We start from the raw sequence: 15,148 nt of genomic DNA on the forward strand, positions 1-15,148 counted from the left end.
TTTGGCCAGAAATAGTATTTTTTATATATAAAATTTGGACAAGTGGATACAGAACAGGCTATTATACGTATAAAAAAATACATACAATAAAAGGAAAAAATAAATGAATCTTTTCTATATGAAGCAGACGTTCAAGTTAGCTGATGAAATGTAAAAGGCACTAAATGTACAACATTCCAGTTTTTTGTTTTGTTTTTCTTTTCATAAAACAAGAGGCCAGTCATTCAGAGATGAGTAATAAAAAAATAAATCACAGGGCAGGTTTTTGTCTTCCTTAGTCAAGACGTAGTGCATTTTTAAAAAAAAAATTTTTTTACAAGACACTATCGAATAGAACAACTATTTAGCACACAGAGAAAGCTGAAAAGCACAGCTAGGACCGTCTTTTTATAATTTATACTTTACATCACCATGTGGACGACAGCAACACACACGCACGCATACACATATACACACACGCAGCCCCCAGCAGCTCAAAACCACAACTGATAAGCATTTTTTTTAAAAAAAATAAAAAAGTGGCTAGCGATCATACAAGTTTGGTGTTTTTTTGGTGAAGACGCTTAGCTTGCTGTGAACTCGTTCAATCAAAAGCGAGCTGGAAGAGCACAGTGCCTGCAACGGAGTGCTAACATGCTATGCTAACAAATGTAGGACAGATCAGATTCATCGATTTTCGCTCAATGTGGGAAAAGAGCAAAATATTTAAAAACATTTTGTAAGGAAAAACTTGGGCTAAAATTTGACATCCATGTTGACACATCAAAACATTCAAGAGTACTACTACTACCTTTCCTGAAAAGAAACCTATTATTATGAGGGAAAAGAAGCTTTTTTTCCCCCCTTGTACACATTTCATCTTGTTAGCTAGCATATTAATTGGTATTGCAACTGTCTCCTCTGCTGACCTCTAGTGGCTCCTTTTAGTTACAACCAGAACACATGGTATGGAAGACTCATTCGGGTTTTTTTTATTAATAGAATAAAACTGCAATATGACAATAAAAAAGCTTTTCCTAACAAAGTGGTAATATTTCATAAATAGGCTTGTAATATTTTGAGGAAAAACTGTCATATGATATTGAAGTCAATTTTTTTTTAGGGAAAACATTTCACAAAATGACAATGATACAAGTCATATTTCATCACTTTCGTTTTAACGAAAAATACTTTTAACTGTACGACGATTCTCGTAATCTAGAAAAAATAGTTTTTTTACGAGGACAGTTTTTTTTTTTTTTAAAGAATGGAATCGTAACATTACGAAGCTATTTAATCTTGTTAGCTAGCATGTTCATTGGTATTGGGGGCCTCTACTGACCTCTAGTGGCTAATTTTAGCCCCTACACATCACTCCTGCAGGCACATCGCTCACCACGAAGAATTAAGACCAGGAAAAGGAAAGGAAAAGGGCGTGCTTATCACACTGGAATGCACTTACAGTAACCAGCACCACACATTAAGTACGTACATAGGTACGTATGTGTATTATTCTATACAAATACATACCACAGGGGGGGATGACAATGTTCACATAAACTGAATTTGGCTTGAAAAATTTGACAAATAAAAATGCATTTTAAAGCTGAAACACAGATGATGATGATTATGACAATGATATTTGGCCCATTATTTCATTTTTAAATAAATTTAAACACATCAACAAGCATTTTTCGTCATAGGATTATCACGTTAGTAGATTGCATGCAAACAGTGTTCCACCCCAGAAGAACATTTTTTATAGTTTTTTTTCCCTCAACATGCCAAAAAAAAAAAAAACATTTACTTGTACAGATCTGAATTTTCCAGATGATTCTTTTGTTGTCAAATGTTCCAGTGAGGCGCGGAAGGACGACGACAGCGACATGCTTTCACAGTAACGTTAGTTAGCCAAGTGCGGCCGTTAGCGGCTAGGCTACATGCAAAATGGACAGCGCGCACCCCGCGTTACAAAAACAACACAGTGGAACCGCCCAAAAAAATTCCACCATCATGTTTCTTCCTCATTTGTTTTACTGTATTTTAGTTTTAATTTGTTTTGACATTTGTCCATGTAAATGTTTAACGCAAATTAATTCACATAATAACCTACGGAAAAATTGCGTCGATGTTTAGCTAAAATAACTTTTTGGTCATAATATTCTGACTTCATTCTTGTAATGTTATGAAAAAGTTAGGATTGTTGCGCAAATAGTTGTTAGACTCAGATTTCTTATGAAAACGTATTAAATTTGATGTCTGTATTTAAGGAAAATGACGAATTCCCACTCAGTTGTCGTAGTGTTAATACTTTATATTCAGATTACAAAAAAAAGTTGTTGTTTTTTTAGAAAAAAGTGAGATTGCTGTAATTTTTTAAGGAAAATGTATTTGTCATGTCTGTCAAAGGGTGATTAGTTTTACTTTTTAAGTTTACTTACTTTTCCAATTTTACAACAGTTCAGGATTTTAAAATGTTATGTAAAATATCTTTACAATTTAATAAATATTTATAATGGAAACAAATGAATTGACATCATTTCCGATAGAGAAATTTAATCCTTATTTAATGACAAAATGTGACTTGTTTGTCGTAATGTCAATACTTTTTTGGGGGGGGGAAATAATGTTTGCCCTGTATGTCAATGCATGATTAGTTTGATTTTTTTAGTTTAAGTACATTTAATTTTGTTAAAATATTACTTCAAATATCACTTGTACAGCTTGATAAAACTTTTATGATGGCAACAAAATAATTCATTTTCTAATGAGAAAAAAAATTTGTTTGTTGTGATGTCTGTCAAAGGGCGAGTAGTTTTGCTTCATTTTACTTTCGTGATCCTTCCCATCCAAGTACTAACTAGGCCCGATCCTGCTTTGCTTCTGAAAATGTTAAAAAAAACAAAAACAAAAAAAACATCACCTCTACAGTTTATAATGAAGATTTGGTCATTATTGACAATATTTCCTACAAGAAAAATCTAACAACTTGGAATTCAACTAGTGGTTGTATCCCACTTTGGAGGTTCCACTGTATTGTTATTGATGATGATGATGATAATAATTCTAAGCCAACAAGAGCGCCCGCGACCAATATAAAGTCAAAACAATCTGGCTGAGCAGTGACTCTGACTTCCGATTGTACTTGAATGCAGCACCAGTCCAAAGCGTTTCCATCGTTTGCTTTCCCCCTGCCAACATGCTCCGAAAACTCAGACACACAAATTTAAAAAAAATAAATAAATAAATCTAAAATGTTTTATAGGGATGGGCAGAATTGAACCATATTAGCATATTGCCATCGTTAACAATGTATTATTTTAAGGGGACATATTTTGGAAAATGGGACTTTTTGGCTGGCTTGGCCCAAGCGCCGTTCATTTGCAGATGGACGTACATCTCAGAGTCTCCAATAGCGCCACAAAAATCAGCTTGACTTGTTGCTTTTTATAAAAATGAAAAAGATCGAGCGGTTGGAAGAGTCACTACGCTGAAAACACATTAGCCACTAGGATTTAAGAAAAAAAAAAACTTCTATGAAGTGTGTCAAATTTAGATTACATTTTATTTTCACTTTACACGGACTTTAATAGCAATTTTCTGCCATTTTTCAATTGGAGGGAATGCAAGGAAAACCTTTTGGTCGCATTTTCCTGCTTTGTTGCATAATTGTGAGAAATAAAGAAAATTGCTATTTTTTCCCTTACTTTTCTGACAAGAAAGTGTGAATGTAAAAAAAAAAAAAAGATGAATAACACTGATAAATTCAATTTGCTCAAATACCCATATAGAGGTATACTGAAAAAAAAACCCTAACAATTTTTGTATTTGTTGCTACTTTTTAAATTGTGGGGAATTGCAGAAAAAAACTTTTTCCTGCTTTGTGAAAAAATTGTAAGAAGACAGACAAAATTGCGGATTTTCTTCCCCTGTAGTTTTTGACGTGAAAATGTGAATGTAAAAACAATTTCAATTTGCTAAAATACCCATCCCTATTTGATCTACCCCAAAAGTCTACCAGATGTTATTTGTCAGTATTTGAACTGCAGTCACTTATAATAATAATCATAAATCTCGGTCGCCGAGGAAGGAATGTTGAAAGCTTCTGGAAATGTCTGTCAACGTGTCCAAATGTGCAGCAGTTTGAGTTGATGTGAGGCTGTTACAAAGCATCCAATATTGACCATGTAATGGGAGTGTAAGTGTGGACGTGATGGCGGAGAACAAACAAAACCAAAAAAAAAGAAAGAAAAAGCGTCCGTCCCTGTATAAAGAAGCCAGCGTTCCCGAGAGCAGCTGATATGAGAGGTCTGATACTTTACAGTTCGTATGTGATTTTGAGTTTTTGTTGCGTGAGGCTCCCCCATCAGTCCGTGTCAGTTTTTGCGGATGTCGGCGTAGACCACCGGCTCCATCTTGTGGAAGGAGTTTTTGCTGCCCGAGTGGTCCAACTGGACGTATATCACCGGGCCCTGCCACAAACATAACAGCTGACGTCATTACACCGGCGTTAATGCCACAAATCCCGATGCTTACAATCATTTTTTTCCCTTGGATTTACAGCGGCGGGTGCGCTCGGGGCCCCTCGGCTCCTACCTGCACTTGGCCCGGGGGGCTGGTACTCGTGGGGGCCTCCAGCTTGGGCTCCGCCTCCTTTATGGGCTGCGGAGGCGGGGTGCGCGCGTTTTCCAAGTTTATACAGCTAGTTTGGGGTTACGGTTTTGCCGTGGTGTCGTTGTCGCATAATGGCGGGACGAAGACAAGATGGACAAAAAAAAAAATTAATACAAAAAGAAAACCAAAGACAAATGAGACAGTGAGCGATGAGCAGGTGGAGCGCTAAAGGCAGACACACAATAAATACATTTTGTGCACTTCACAAAGTACTGCCACTACACACTACTCCTCAAAGTTTCGGGATTAAATCATTTCCAAGGAGGTTCACTTCTGACTTTTCCAGTCTCTCTGTTGCAACCTGCTAATGACACTCTTAGCTCAGTGGCCACTTCTCATTGAGAACTGACACCGGAAGAGTCACAGAAAGTTTGCAAAGTGGACATCCTTGTTTACGGTGCATTTTCTATTAATCCTGCAATTTTACCCAAAAGCGAAATATCCGAAACTTTTTGCGAGTAGTGTATGTTCACTGTCTTTCTTTTTCCAATTTTCCCTAACAAGGTTAAGCGATACAAAAAAACTTAATTGACAGATGGGTGGAACTTCCTTGTTTTCACAGTTAAGTTTCTTTTTATCACTTTCAACTTATGCGGGGTAAGTGCGTGCCGATAATTGAACCGATTTTGAACGATTATCCTGTGGTGTGTTAAGAGTGACTTGATTTTTCACCCAGATATGCTCAGAAAAGAATCAAGACTGCTGAGGAAAAGAACATCTTTCAGAGACATCCCATAATCGGGCCGAATTTGAAAATCAGCAAAGACCCGATTGTCCGCTGTCTCTCAAAGATTATCCTGAGCGATTATTCTATGGCGTGTGGTGTGTTAAGAGTGACTTTCTCCCAAATCTGCTCGGAAAATGGTCAGCGCCGCTCAGGAAAATCTTTCGGAGACAACTGACTATCGGGCTGAACTGTTTGTAACGTGAAACCGAAAGCTAGCCAATCAGGAAGCTCGCTGATAAGAGTGGCAACTGGTTATACTGAGTGTCTGTGTCTAAGGTGTTGCGCAAGCCATTCAGCACAATAAAAATGGCAACGATAAACGTTTGCAACTGCAATGCAGTTACCAAATAAGCCAACAGCTTCTTCCATTTCTTCTTCTTTGTAGTTTCTGGCAGCTTGGATGCCCTGTGGCACCGTCACAGACATCTGGCGTCATGGCTACGTGTGTGGTGTGCCGTGTTGGTAATCACGATCAGATCGCACAAGAAAAGAGCACATTTGCCGAGCTTTTCTTCCTCATGTGAAGGGTATGAGTGTACTTCACTTAATGAGCTTTGATTAGTTAAAAGCGATGTCAACATGCTTTCCTGAACGGTGAGGCCAAGTTAGTTGTGCAGCGAGTTAGTGCGGCGTAAAAGGGGGACAAACAATGAAGCTGTGACACAAAAAGATGGATGGAAGCAACCGGCACCAGGGCAAACAGCAACTCCAAAGATAAAACAAGAACCACGGCTTTTAAAGCTGCGGAACGGTCGTGACGCACTCTTAAGTTCTCAGATGAAATTCCGTCAAAGATTTGAGAACATAAAATGTTAAACGTTGCGGACTGTTCCACACCAAAGTCCTTAAAGTCACGTTTCCACCAAGCGTTTCAGTTCAGTTCGGGTAGGTTACCCGATTGCGAAGAAAAAGTAGAAGTAAAAAAAAGTGAACCCAGCAGCCATGCAAAGTTTTAAGTGGCATACAAACTGCTTTCGTAGACTGTTAGATCAGCAGTGTTATTCATTACTCACATGTCACATCTATTCTACTCACAAACTTCAGCATTAACCTAAAATGCACTTTAAACTTTACAGGTTAACTTAATTTTACCTTCTTGAAACATTTGAATGAGCATGTCCAACTGCTGAACATGTCAGTAGTTTTTGCACAACTTGCTGTTCTCTAGTTTTGGAGCAGTATCACAAGCACCCCACCTCACATGTTTATCTGAGGTTAATCATTGCCATGTTCTCACATTGGGGCAGAGGGGAAAATTAAACAGTCCAGTTTGGGGTGATTGACCATAAAAGGGGGTAATATATGTTAGAAGGAATATATGGCAGAAAGAACTAATGTGAACCAATGGAGAGAGAGAGAGAGAGAGAGAGAGAGAGAGAGAGAGAGAGAGAGAAAACATTTTGTTAGAGCCAGGTCAGATTGACATTGCTATATGAAAATGTTTTTACTTCGTTAGCTTCCACTTAAGGCAATACCCTCTCATTGTTTTGATTGTCCAGACAGTTCCAAGAATGAGAGTGGCTTCTAAGAAATATTGGTGACCATGTATAAATACTCTGGATTCAGTAAAACGATCAGATCGGCACCTCCATTCGTCTGTCTGTGTCTTATTTTATCCACCACAGGTACAATAAAAACTGGAAAATTCCTCCGAGCTGGAGAGGGAGTTTGTGGGAGAGATAAGTGAAGTGGCAGTAAAACAGGCCAAAATGCAGATGTCAGTGGCTTGTAGTGTCCACGGAGAGACTGTAAAGAGTCACAGAAAGGCACAGCAGGGAATGCCCTTGGAAATGTGAATTTCGCCAATCAGCTCCTTGTTAAAGAATAGCAAGTAGTGAAAAAAGCACAGAAACATTGAACAGTTGGTGAAATTAAGTTCACCTGTTAAGATTTTAGTGGATTTTAATCTTATCCTGAAATTTCACCCGAAAGCCCAATTTTCCAACCTTTTTTGTTAGTAGTGTACAAGTAGTTGCAGTAAAATGGCAGCTCGTTTATTCAAAATCCAAATGGGGTCAAATAAATAAGAGTCAAAAGACTGACCATACATTCTGGTATTAGAGCAAGCCTTTTAGGTATGAAGTGCAAATCAATGGCGCGAGAAGATGGACGACCTACCCTTCATAATCGTGGCGGTTGTGAAGCACCTTCATGATGACACAGACAGCCACGAGGATGAGCAACAGCAAAGCCAAAACGCCGCACACCGCTCCCATGATGACGGTCGTGCTGCCCCGAGGAAGAGATTCTGCACAAATACAAACACCTTTCTTCATTCCCAAGCTAGAATTCTCTGATTTTTTGGGGAACTCATCCTCCATTATTCGCTGAAAATCTTGTCTAGTCACCATTTTAGTGCTCAGGCCAAAGCAATCTAAGTATTACTTTTGTGCCATCTTGTGGAATCGTGGTGCTATTGTTCGGTTTATTCAACGATAGCCTTTTTATTTCCATCTGCGTTTGAGATGTCCTGTTTTGTTGGCGGACAACTATGCTAGCTAATACTATTTATGAGCCTGTTTGTTTGTATTGAATCATTCAACTCCAGAATATAGGGGTTGAACGACTACAGATTTTTTGTAGTAGACTATGTGATGTGATGAAAGTCGAGTTAAAGTCAATTAATCAATGCTGTCATTGAGATTTTTTCAGCAGAGTACATCGGTCCCCCACCTTTTTTGCGCCATGGACCGATTTCATGTATAGACATTTTGACTGACTGGCATCGAAACGAATAAAAACAAATTATAATAAAGATAATAGCAAAGTCGACCCGTCGACTAGTCAACTAATCGCTTCAACCCCTACTACTTTTCTATGGGGAAAAGCCTAAAGGTGAGTTTAATGACTTAACAGCGTTTGTGTAAAGTGCTAGCGCGCACATTTGTTTGCCCATGGATGATGTCATGTCAGTTTGTGCTAACATGTTATTTAGACTCGTATGCTGGCTAATACAGTTGATGAAATAATTTAACGACTGAATACAGTCATTTATGTAACATGGCTTCATTACTGTGTACATGCTAGATGTATGGTGTTGGTGTTTTATGATCATGTCCGTTTTATGGGCTTTGGTACAATCTTGTGGCACCTATATGTAATTACAACCCCCTTTTTAGAGTCCTTAAGATATACGATTATTTTTTTTTGTTTTTTTGTATTTTTAGGCTGCCATGATGCATATCCAAATCGTGTCACTTGAGAGCAAAACAAAACAAAACAAAAAAAGTGATTTATTTATTATTATACCCGAAAGCCCAATATCCGAATGTTTTTAGTGTACGTGTTACGAAGGGCAGTTTCACCTCTCAAGACCACGCGCAATTCCGTTCGAGCCGACGTGCCCTTGTAGTCGGGCGGATTCTTCACGTCGCAAAAGTAGGTGCCGTTGTCGCTGAACTGCGCCGGGTTCAGTCTTATGGACACGTCCCTCTTGTTGATGTCGCCGATGAACTGCACCCGGTCTTTGAACTCCTCCTGCGCTGGGGCCGGCTTCCCGTCGTAAAAGTAAAAGATCTGCCACGGAAGGAAGGAAGGAAAAATTCAGGATATTTCATCATACATAAGCCCTCGGTATTTGCTGACACTCCCCCAAAAAGTGTTAGACTTATTATTACGCCACTACACCTTTTCTAAAAGAAGCTCCTCAACTCACTTCAACATAGTTCCTTGGCAAGAGGCCACAAGACGACGGCAAAGCACTAAATGTGTCTCAATTGATTTCCTCAATTCACTTCCACATAGATCCTTGGCACCGAGATGCCACAAGTTGCCGGCAATGCACTGCTTTGGTCTCACTGAAGCTCCTCAATTCACATCAACATTGTTTCTTAGACTCAAGATGCGGCAAAGCACTTCTTTTGTCACCCCTAAATATTTACTGTGCCAAGCTGAACCAAACCGCTTGGTGGAAAGCTAGTTTTCTGCTTTTATAATTGCCTGTATTAGTTCAAGCTGAAAATAAACCTCGAACTGTGATCCCAAAACAGTTTGAGATCACATCAAACACATATTGCAGCATAACACTTGATTTGATTCAGAAAAAATGCACTGGAAGTGCAAGGACGCTTCCATGTACCAATTACTACTTTCACAATTGTAATTTTATTACACTTTGACTTTGATATAGATACTCTATTTAAAAAAAAATAATACATACGTAGTGGTACCTCTACTCTTCATAATTACATTGTTTTGATGAAAATGTTGATCTTTAATAAACATACAATGTTTAATTGTCTTTAATTTTATGTGTCAAATGAGAATCTGTTCTCATTTGCCTTACCTGGATAAGGTTTAGAGTAAACGTTAACTTGCGGTTGCTTCGAGTTAGGCCCCTTCAACGACCGGCAACCTGTCATGCCATGTCATGGTTGAACGAGGCTGCAAAATATTCTTCTTGTCGTCTGGAGGACAAATACAACCCAGTGATGTTTTTCCACGGACAGGATGACTGATGTCTGCAAACACGAGCTCTCTGCATCATCCTCTTTATCCGCCCGGCCGGCCTCAGCCACATGGCCGGGGCAAATGCTGAAGGTTCATCCTGTTCCTCATTCACCTACAAAGAGAAACACTCTGCGCCGCATAGCATCCTTAAGACGCCCCTGTCGGTAGCATGGTGACAAGAGACGTCTTTCCTGACTGCTCAGGATAAGACAATAATAAGTCGACAAGACACAATGGTATTGTGAAATGTCTAAGTCAAATCTATCCATCTATCTATTCATCCATCCATTTTAGCCAGCCTTCTATCCATCTGCACATCCAAGAACAACGGCAGGGGGGAAAAAAAAAAAGCATTCGTCTGGAGCTGTGGGAAGGTCTTGCGGGTAGGTCTTTTCCCGCCCGCGCCCGACTCACCACATACGGCGCCTTGGAGAACGGATTGTCGGGCTGACTGGACTGGAAGTTCCAGGCGACGGTGATATGGCTGCTGACCACCTCGTCGGACTTGAAGGTGCAACGGAGCACGCACGCCGTCCCGTTCTCCACAATTACCTCGGGGTCAGTGAAGATTTCGATGGCCAGCGTCGGCGTCGAGGCTGAAAGACGGAGCAAGTTGGCTCAAACTATGCACGGTTCCCATCATACAATTATAGCTTAATTTTTGCAATATTTCAATTTTATTCTTGTAAATTACCCGTTTTTTTTCCTCCACCAAAGTCAATTTTTCTTTTAATCGTAAAATGTTCTTCTTGAAAAATTACTGTGTTCCCCCATTCGCTACTTGTATTCCATGCCACGAAAAACATGAGCAGTTTATGCTCTTTCTGTAACACTCTAATATGCCACAAGACGGCGCCAAAGCCTTAAAGAAGCAGCAATTGGTGTCAAGGAAGTATGTTAAACTGATTCAACTCTAACTTTGTATGTCCGCGAGGACCCAAGTTTATGGAGGATAGATTCCCCCCCAAATAAACAAAAGGGTGCATTCACGAGTAGTGAATCACAGATCTGCGTGGGAACACTATACTACAACAGGTTTCTGGTTACAACTGCTTTCAACACAACAGAGCACACCTTTTCTTTCTTTCTTTATTGTGATTTACAATTTTGGGGCAGGGGAAGCCAGGCCAAACGTCCATTTAATGTACACTAGTGATTCACAGTTAGCAGTAGTGCACGCGCTCCCGCTTGTGGAACACAAAAGACTCCTGAATTTTTAAACATTTTAGCAAAAAAATAAAACGTGAAATACAATCAAACAATCAATTAAAATATCTTAACCGACGGCAAGAAAATGAGGGCAGCTCATGTTTACTACATTTTTAATTACAGTTCAGTTACATATAACTTTTAAGTACAATACATCGGAATTTAATCATTAAGAGCTGTTTTTCTTGAAATATTTATTGAGCTATTTTCTTATTTAACTTTTATTCATAATAGATATTAATTTACTAATTTAAGCACCTGCACAGTTTTATTTAATATATATATATATATATATATTGAAGTGCAGTGTCAAAGTTTGAGATCCGCTGATATGAACAACTAAGCGCGCCCGCCCGAAAGTCTGGCAAACAGAGACACCCGAGAGACGTCCTGCCTGGGAAATCCTTGGCCTCCTGCTTTTCCTCCCTTTTTTTCCTTCCTCCCTTCCGTTGAATCCACCTGTTCCCGGTGCGGACCGGGCCGGCCGAACACTCGGGAGCCTGACTCAAACGTGTTCCACACACGTAAATCCAACATTGCGGTCTACTAAAAGTACGGATTAGTGCATATTTGGGTTTATATTAACGAGACCAGGAATCCTCAGCTCTATGCATTCTCTACACGCCCATTCTGCTCATCTCAAGTCGCAAATCCCTTCCTTCGCCGATGTTCGTCTGTACCTTGTTTGTTATGTGTTCGTCTGTGTTTTATCCTGTAGAAACCCCTTTTTATTATGAACTTTCCTATCAAATTCACCACTTGCATTGATTATGTGTGTGTTTGGGTTCGGAACAAAACCTCTGGAAAGTCTAGAATGCAAATGTTCTAAAATGTACCCCATCGGCAGGCGCCGCTTCCAACACATCGTTTTCGTCTAAATTAAGCACAATTCTTATTTCATTCCATAACTGCTACACCGAACAGGAGGGAAGTCAGTGTTTGTCAGCCGATCAGCCTGTCTGCGGCTCTTACGCCAGTCATACTGAAAAGCAGAAGTGACAGTTTGCGGAAGCGCATGAGAGAGCAGACTGGCTCCACATTTTTTTTTGCCGTTTGCCTCCCAGTGAAAGACTATCTGAATAATAACGCACAACGGGTCTCATCATTAACTCTCAAGTACCGATACGGCAACACCACATGTCCATACGGCAGGTGTCACATATGAGAGTATTGCGGCCTTAATGACAAAATGGATTTTAACGTGTCAAGTTTTCTTATTAATTAAATCGTTATAATCACCTGCAGCAAAAACAACAACTGTTCTTTGTTGGATCTCTTACAATACAACTGGTTCAAATGTCAATAATATAAAAATTAAAAAAGAGACAATGAAAGATAATTAGATTTTGAACAAATATACTTCCTTGATACCGAATGCTAGTTATTAGCCAGGCTTTTGGTATCTTGTAGCATTTTAGAGGTTTCAAGAAAGAGTGCAAAAACCGCAAATAAGTGACTTTTTCATTAGATAGCTATGGATCAGGTTCCACAGTGGAAAAATATGCAAATTGGAGATTTTGTGACTAGCGAACTGCAAATAGGGAAGAGGGGTTCATTGTCGTTCATTTTTAAATATTTAAAGGTCCCATAGTTTGACTATTTCGACCTCTAACATGGACTTAGTATAAAAGTGTCAATTTCATTAAAAAAAACACAAGTGTCCAGAAAAGGACTCTCTGAAACAACTTCTGTTTGACCCATTTTTGTATTCGCTTGCCCATATTTGGCTAAGACCACCCCCTTTCCTCTGATTGGTTGCCTCCGTGTAGAAGACCCACTTGTAAGAGCACACGTGTTTGTTATGTTGACAGCGCTGACTCGGGAGCAGAAAGGGAAGTTGGAGATCTTCGCTCGGGACGTAGATAAACTCGAGAAATTTGAATAAACTGATTTCAGGCCTCGCCGCAGAAAAATGTCTCTAAATCTGGAATGCATGGACGATTTTAATTCATAATTCATGTTTACTGAGGCACCATAGAGACAATATTACATCCCAAATACTAGAAAACGTAAAATATAGCACCTTTAAAGAAACCCTAACAAACAGAATTGGACATGCCAACATTTTCAAAATAGCAAAATAATGACAATATTATTTTACTTACTTAATTATTTAATACAAGTTTTCTTTTTGTCTCGTCTTTGTCCGAATGATCAATTATCACACTATTACTGTTTCACAATAGTGTCATTGGCAAATAATCAGCTACACTCTATCATATGGTCAGCAATACCCACACTTAATTTTGATGAATCATTATACCCCCCCCCCCCCCCCCCCCCCACTATTGTTAGCCTAATAGCAGTATTTCTAACATTTAACATACTGTCACAATAGCAATAACAACTACCAATGAACTTGGTACATATTTTGTTTTTTTTCTTAATGTTTGTGTCGATTCTCCGTCATCCAGGTCATGAAAATAAGCTAAGATTGAATCGAGGAAACCGGACTCCTCTTGTTTGTTGAATTTTTTGCGCTTTTCCTATTTTCAGAACTCTTTCTAAATTGGCTTCGGCAATGATGCCATTAGGTTAACAATATTGCGATACAGATATGAACGATATCAATAATATAAATTATCTGCTATTCCCGACCTCTGTGATACTACAGTATCGGTATTGTTAAAACATAACACAATATCGTATCGTGCTGGATTCTGCGATTCCAACATCTAATTCTGCTGTATAACGGCACTGTTGTGGTAATATCGTATCGCCATTCCAAACTCTGACAATACAGAGCCTTAATCTATAATATTGTCATACATATGTGATTTGTGTCAGTACATATCTTGGTCAAATTGTCTAACAACACAGTATCGCATTATCGACGTGAAGTATCGCCATTAGGAATATGGTGCCAGGTTGGAGGCAGTTGAGAGACTTCAGGATGTCGATGCTCAGCTAAAACAATAGGAAGTAAGCTATTTTCAACAGCCTACATTACATTTTGGCTTCAGCGTTGGTTAAAGGACGATTTAAACAACAAGAATCAGAAGAGTAACATGTGCATTTAGAGAAATGTCGATTCCCTCACGACATGATGACGTAACAATCGTTCGTTTCTTCCCATGGGAAATTTACTACCGTCGTATAGAAAATCAGTAGAATATTTACTTTTGACAGTAACAACTAAAACTACATTTAAAAACTAAATCACACACGGAGCTACTTACAGACTACCACTCGCATCGGAGCCATGTTTTTTTTGTATCTGGTTTTATTTTCTTTTTTCCACCCAATGTTTCTCTGAGGCTACCAGTTCAAGTAACACACCAGCAACTGTTTTAATCGGGAACTTCGAGCAGTTTGGTCGAATTATGCGGCGGTGAGGGGGGGGGGGGGGGGCAACGAGGCTTGTTTGTGTTTTGCTTTGCTTTTCTCCATAACCTTCAACTAGCTCACTCCCTTTGAAGCCGTCGGGTGAATACGATGACTCGACTCAAGCCAGCCGGGCCAGGGGAGGGTTCGGCTGTGCTAATGTGAGCAGAAAAATCGATATAAATAAGCGAAATTGCATAAAAGGTGTCGACCGAGAAGGTGTATCCCGTACGTGACACTTGAGACAACGTCGTCGAGTGTCCTGAAATCACAACGCACCCGGGGTGGGGAGGAAAAAACAAAACACTCATTCCAGGTCAAATTGCACTCACCTGAGAGAATAAGTACCACAAATCCAGCTAGTAAAACACGCGTGGAAAGCGTATCGTGTCGTTTATGATCCATTGTGTTGTTAAAAAACGGGTAGTTAAGTGATTTTTCTTTCCCCACCCTCTTCAAAGATGCTTCTTCTTCGCGGGTGGGTTGAGACGCAGCAGTGTCGCGCGGGGGAGGACGCGCACTCTGCCGTCACCCTGTTGGCCAACCGGTGTATTGCACCAGTAAACATACCGAAACCCGCCTTGCTGCGATGGTGCGAAACGTAAACTCGTCCGCCATATTGGATGTGGAAGATCTGCCCGCGTAACTCAATAACGTAAAGTGACAACCTATAAAACGTAATTAATTCCTTTCATTTACCCATTCGCACTCATATTCATACATGTAAACATCTATGACTATTTAGACAAAATCTTGACAAAAAGATCCATCCATTTTCTGAGCTGC

At 39.6% G+C, this 15,148-nt stretch overlaps 1 protein-coding gene across 1 annotated transcript; it reads right to left on the reverse strand.

Moving 5' to 3' along the window:
* On the reverse strand, window positions 1-14,847 carry mpzl1l (myelin protein zero-like 1 like). Its single transcript, XM_061702640.1, has 6 exons — window positions 14,695-14,847; window positions 10,244-10,425; window positions 8,686-8,896; window positions 7,499-7,628; window positions 4,576-4,681; window positions 1-4,451 (listed from the first exon to the last, which is right to left on the reverse strand). Exons 1-6 carry the CDS (start codon window positions 14,765-14,767, stop codon window positions 4,356-4,358), a joined length of 798 nt encoding a protein of 265 aa, XP_061558624.1. The 5' UTR covers window positions 14,768-14,847; the 3' UTR covers window positions 1-4,355.
* Window positions 14,848-15,148: the final 301 nt, after the last annotated feature.

This window comes from Phycodurus eques, chromosome 17 (genome assembly GCF_024500275.1).
Source record: "Phycodurus eques isolate BA_2022a chromosome 17, UOR_Pequ_1.1, whole genome shotgun sequence".
Lineage (NCBI taxonomy): Eukaryota > Metazoa > Chordata > Actinopteri > Syngnathiformes > Syngnathidae > Phycodurus > Phycodurus eques.

What these genes read in the sequence shown, in the direction of transcription:
- mpzl1l (XM_061702640.1), bottom strand. Translation starts at nt 14,767, where the DNA reads ATGGATCATAAACGACACGATACGCTTTCCACGCGTGTTTTACTAGCT. An exon ending in TCTCCAAGGCGCCGTATGTG is followed by an intron (nt 8,897 to 10,243) that starts GTGAGTCGGGCG and finishes CTTCCGTGGCAG; the next exon opens with ATCTTTTACTTTTACGACGG. An exon ending in GCCCCCCGGGCCAAGTGCAG is followed by an intron (nt 4,452 to 4,575) that starts GTAGGAGCCGAG and finishes TGTTTGTGGCAG; the next exon opens with GGCCCGGTGATATACGTCCA.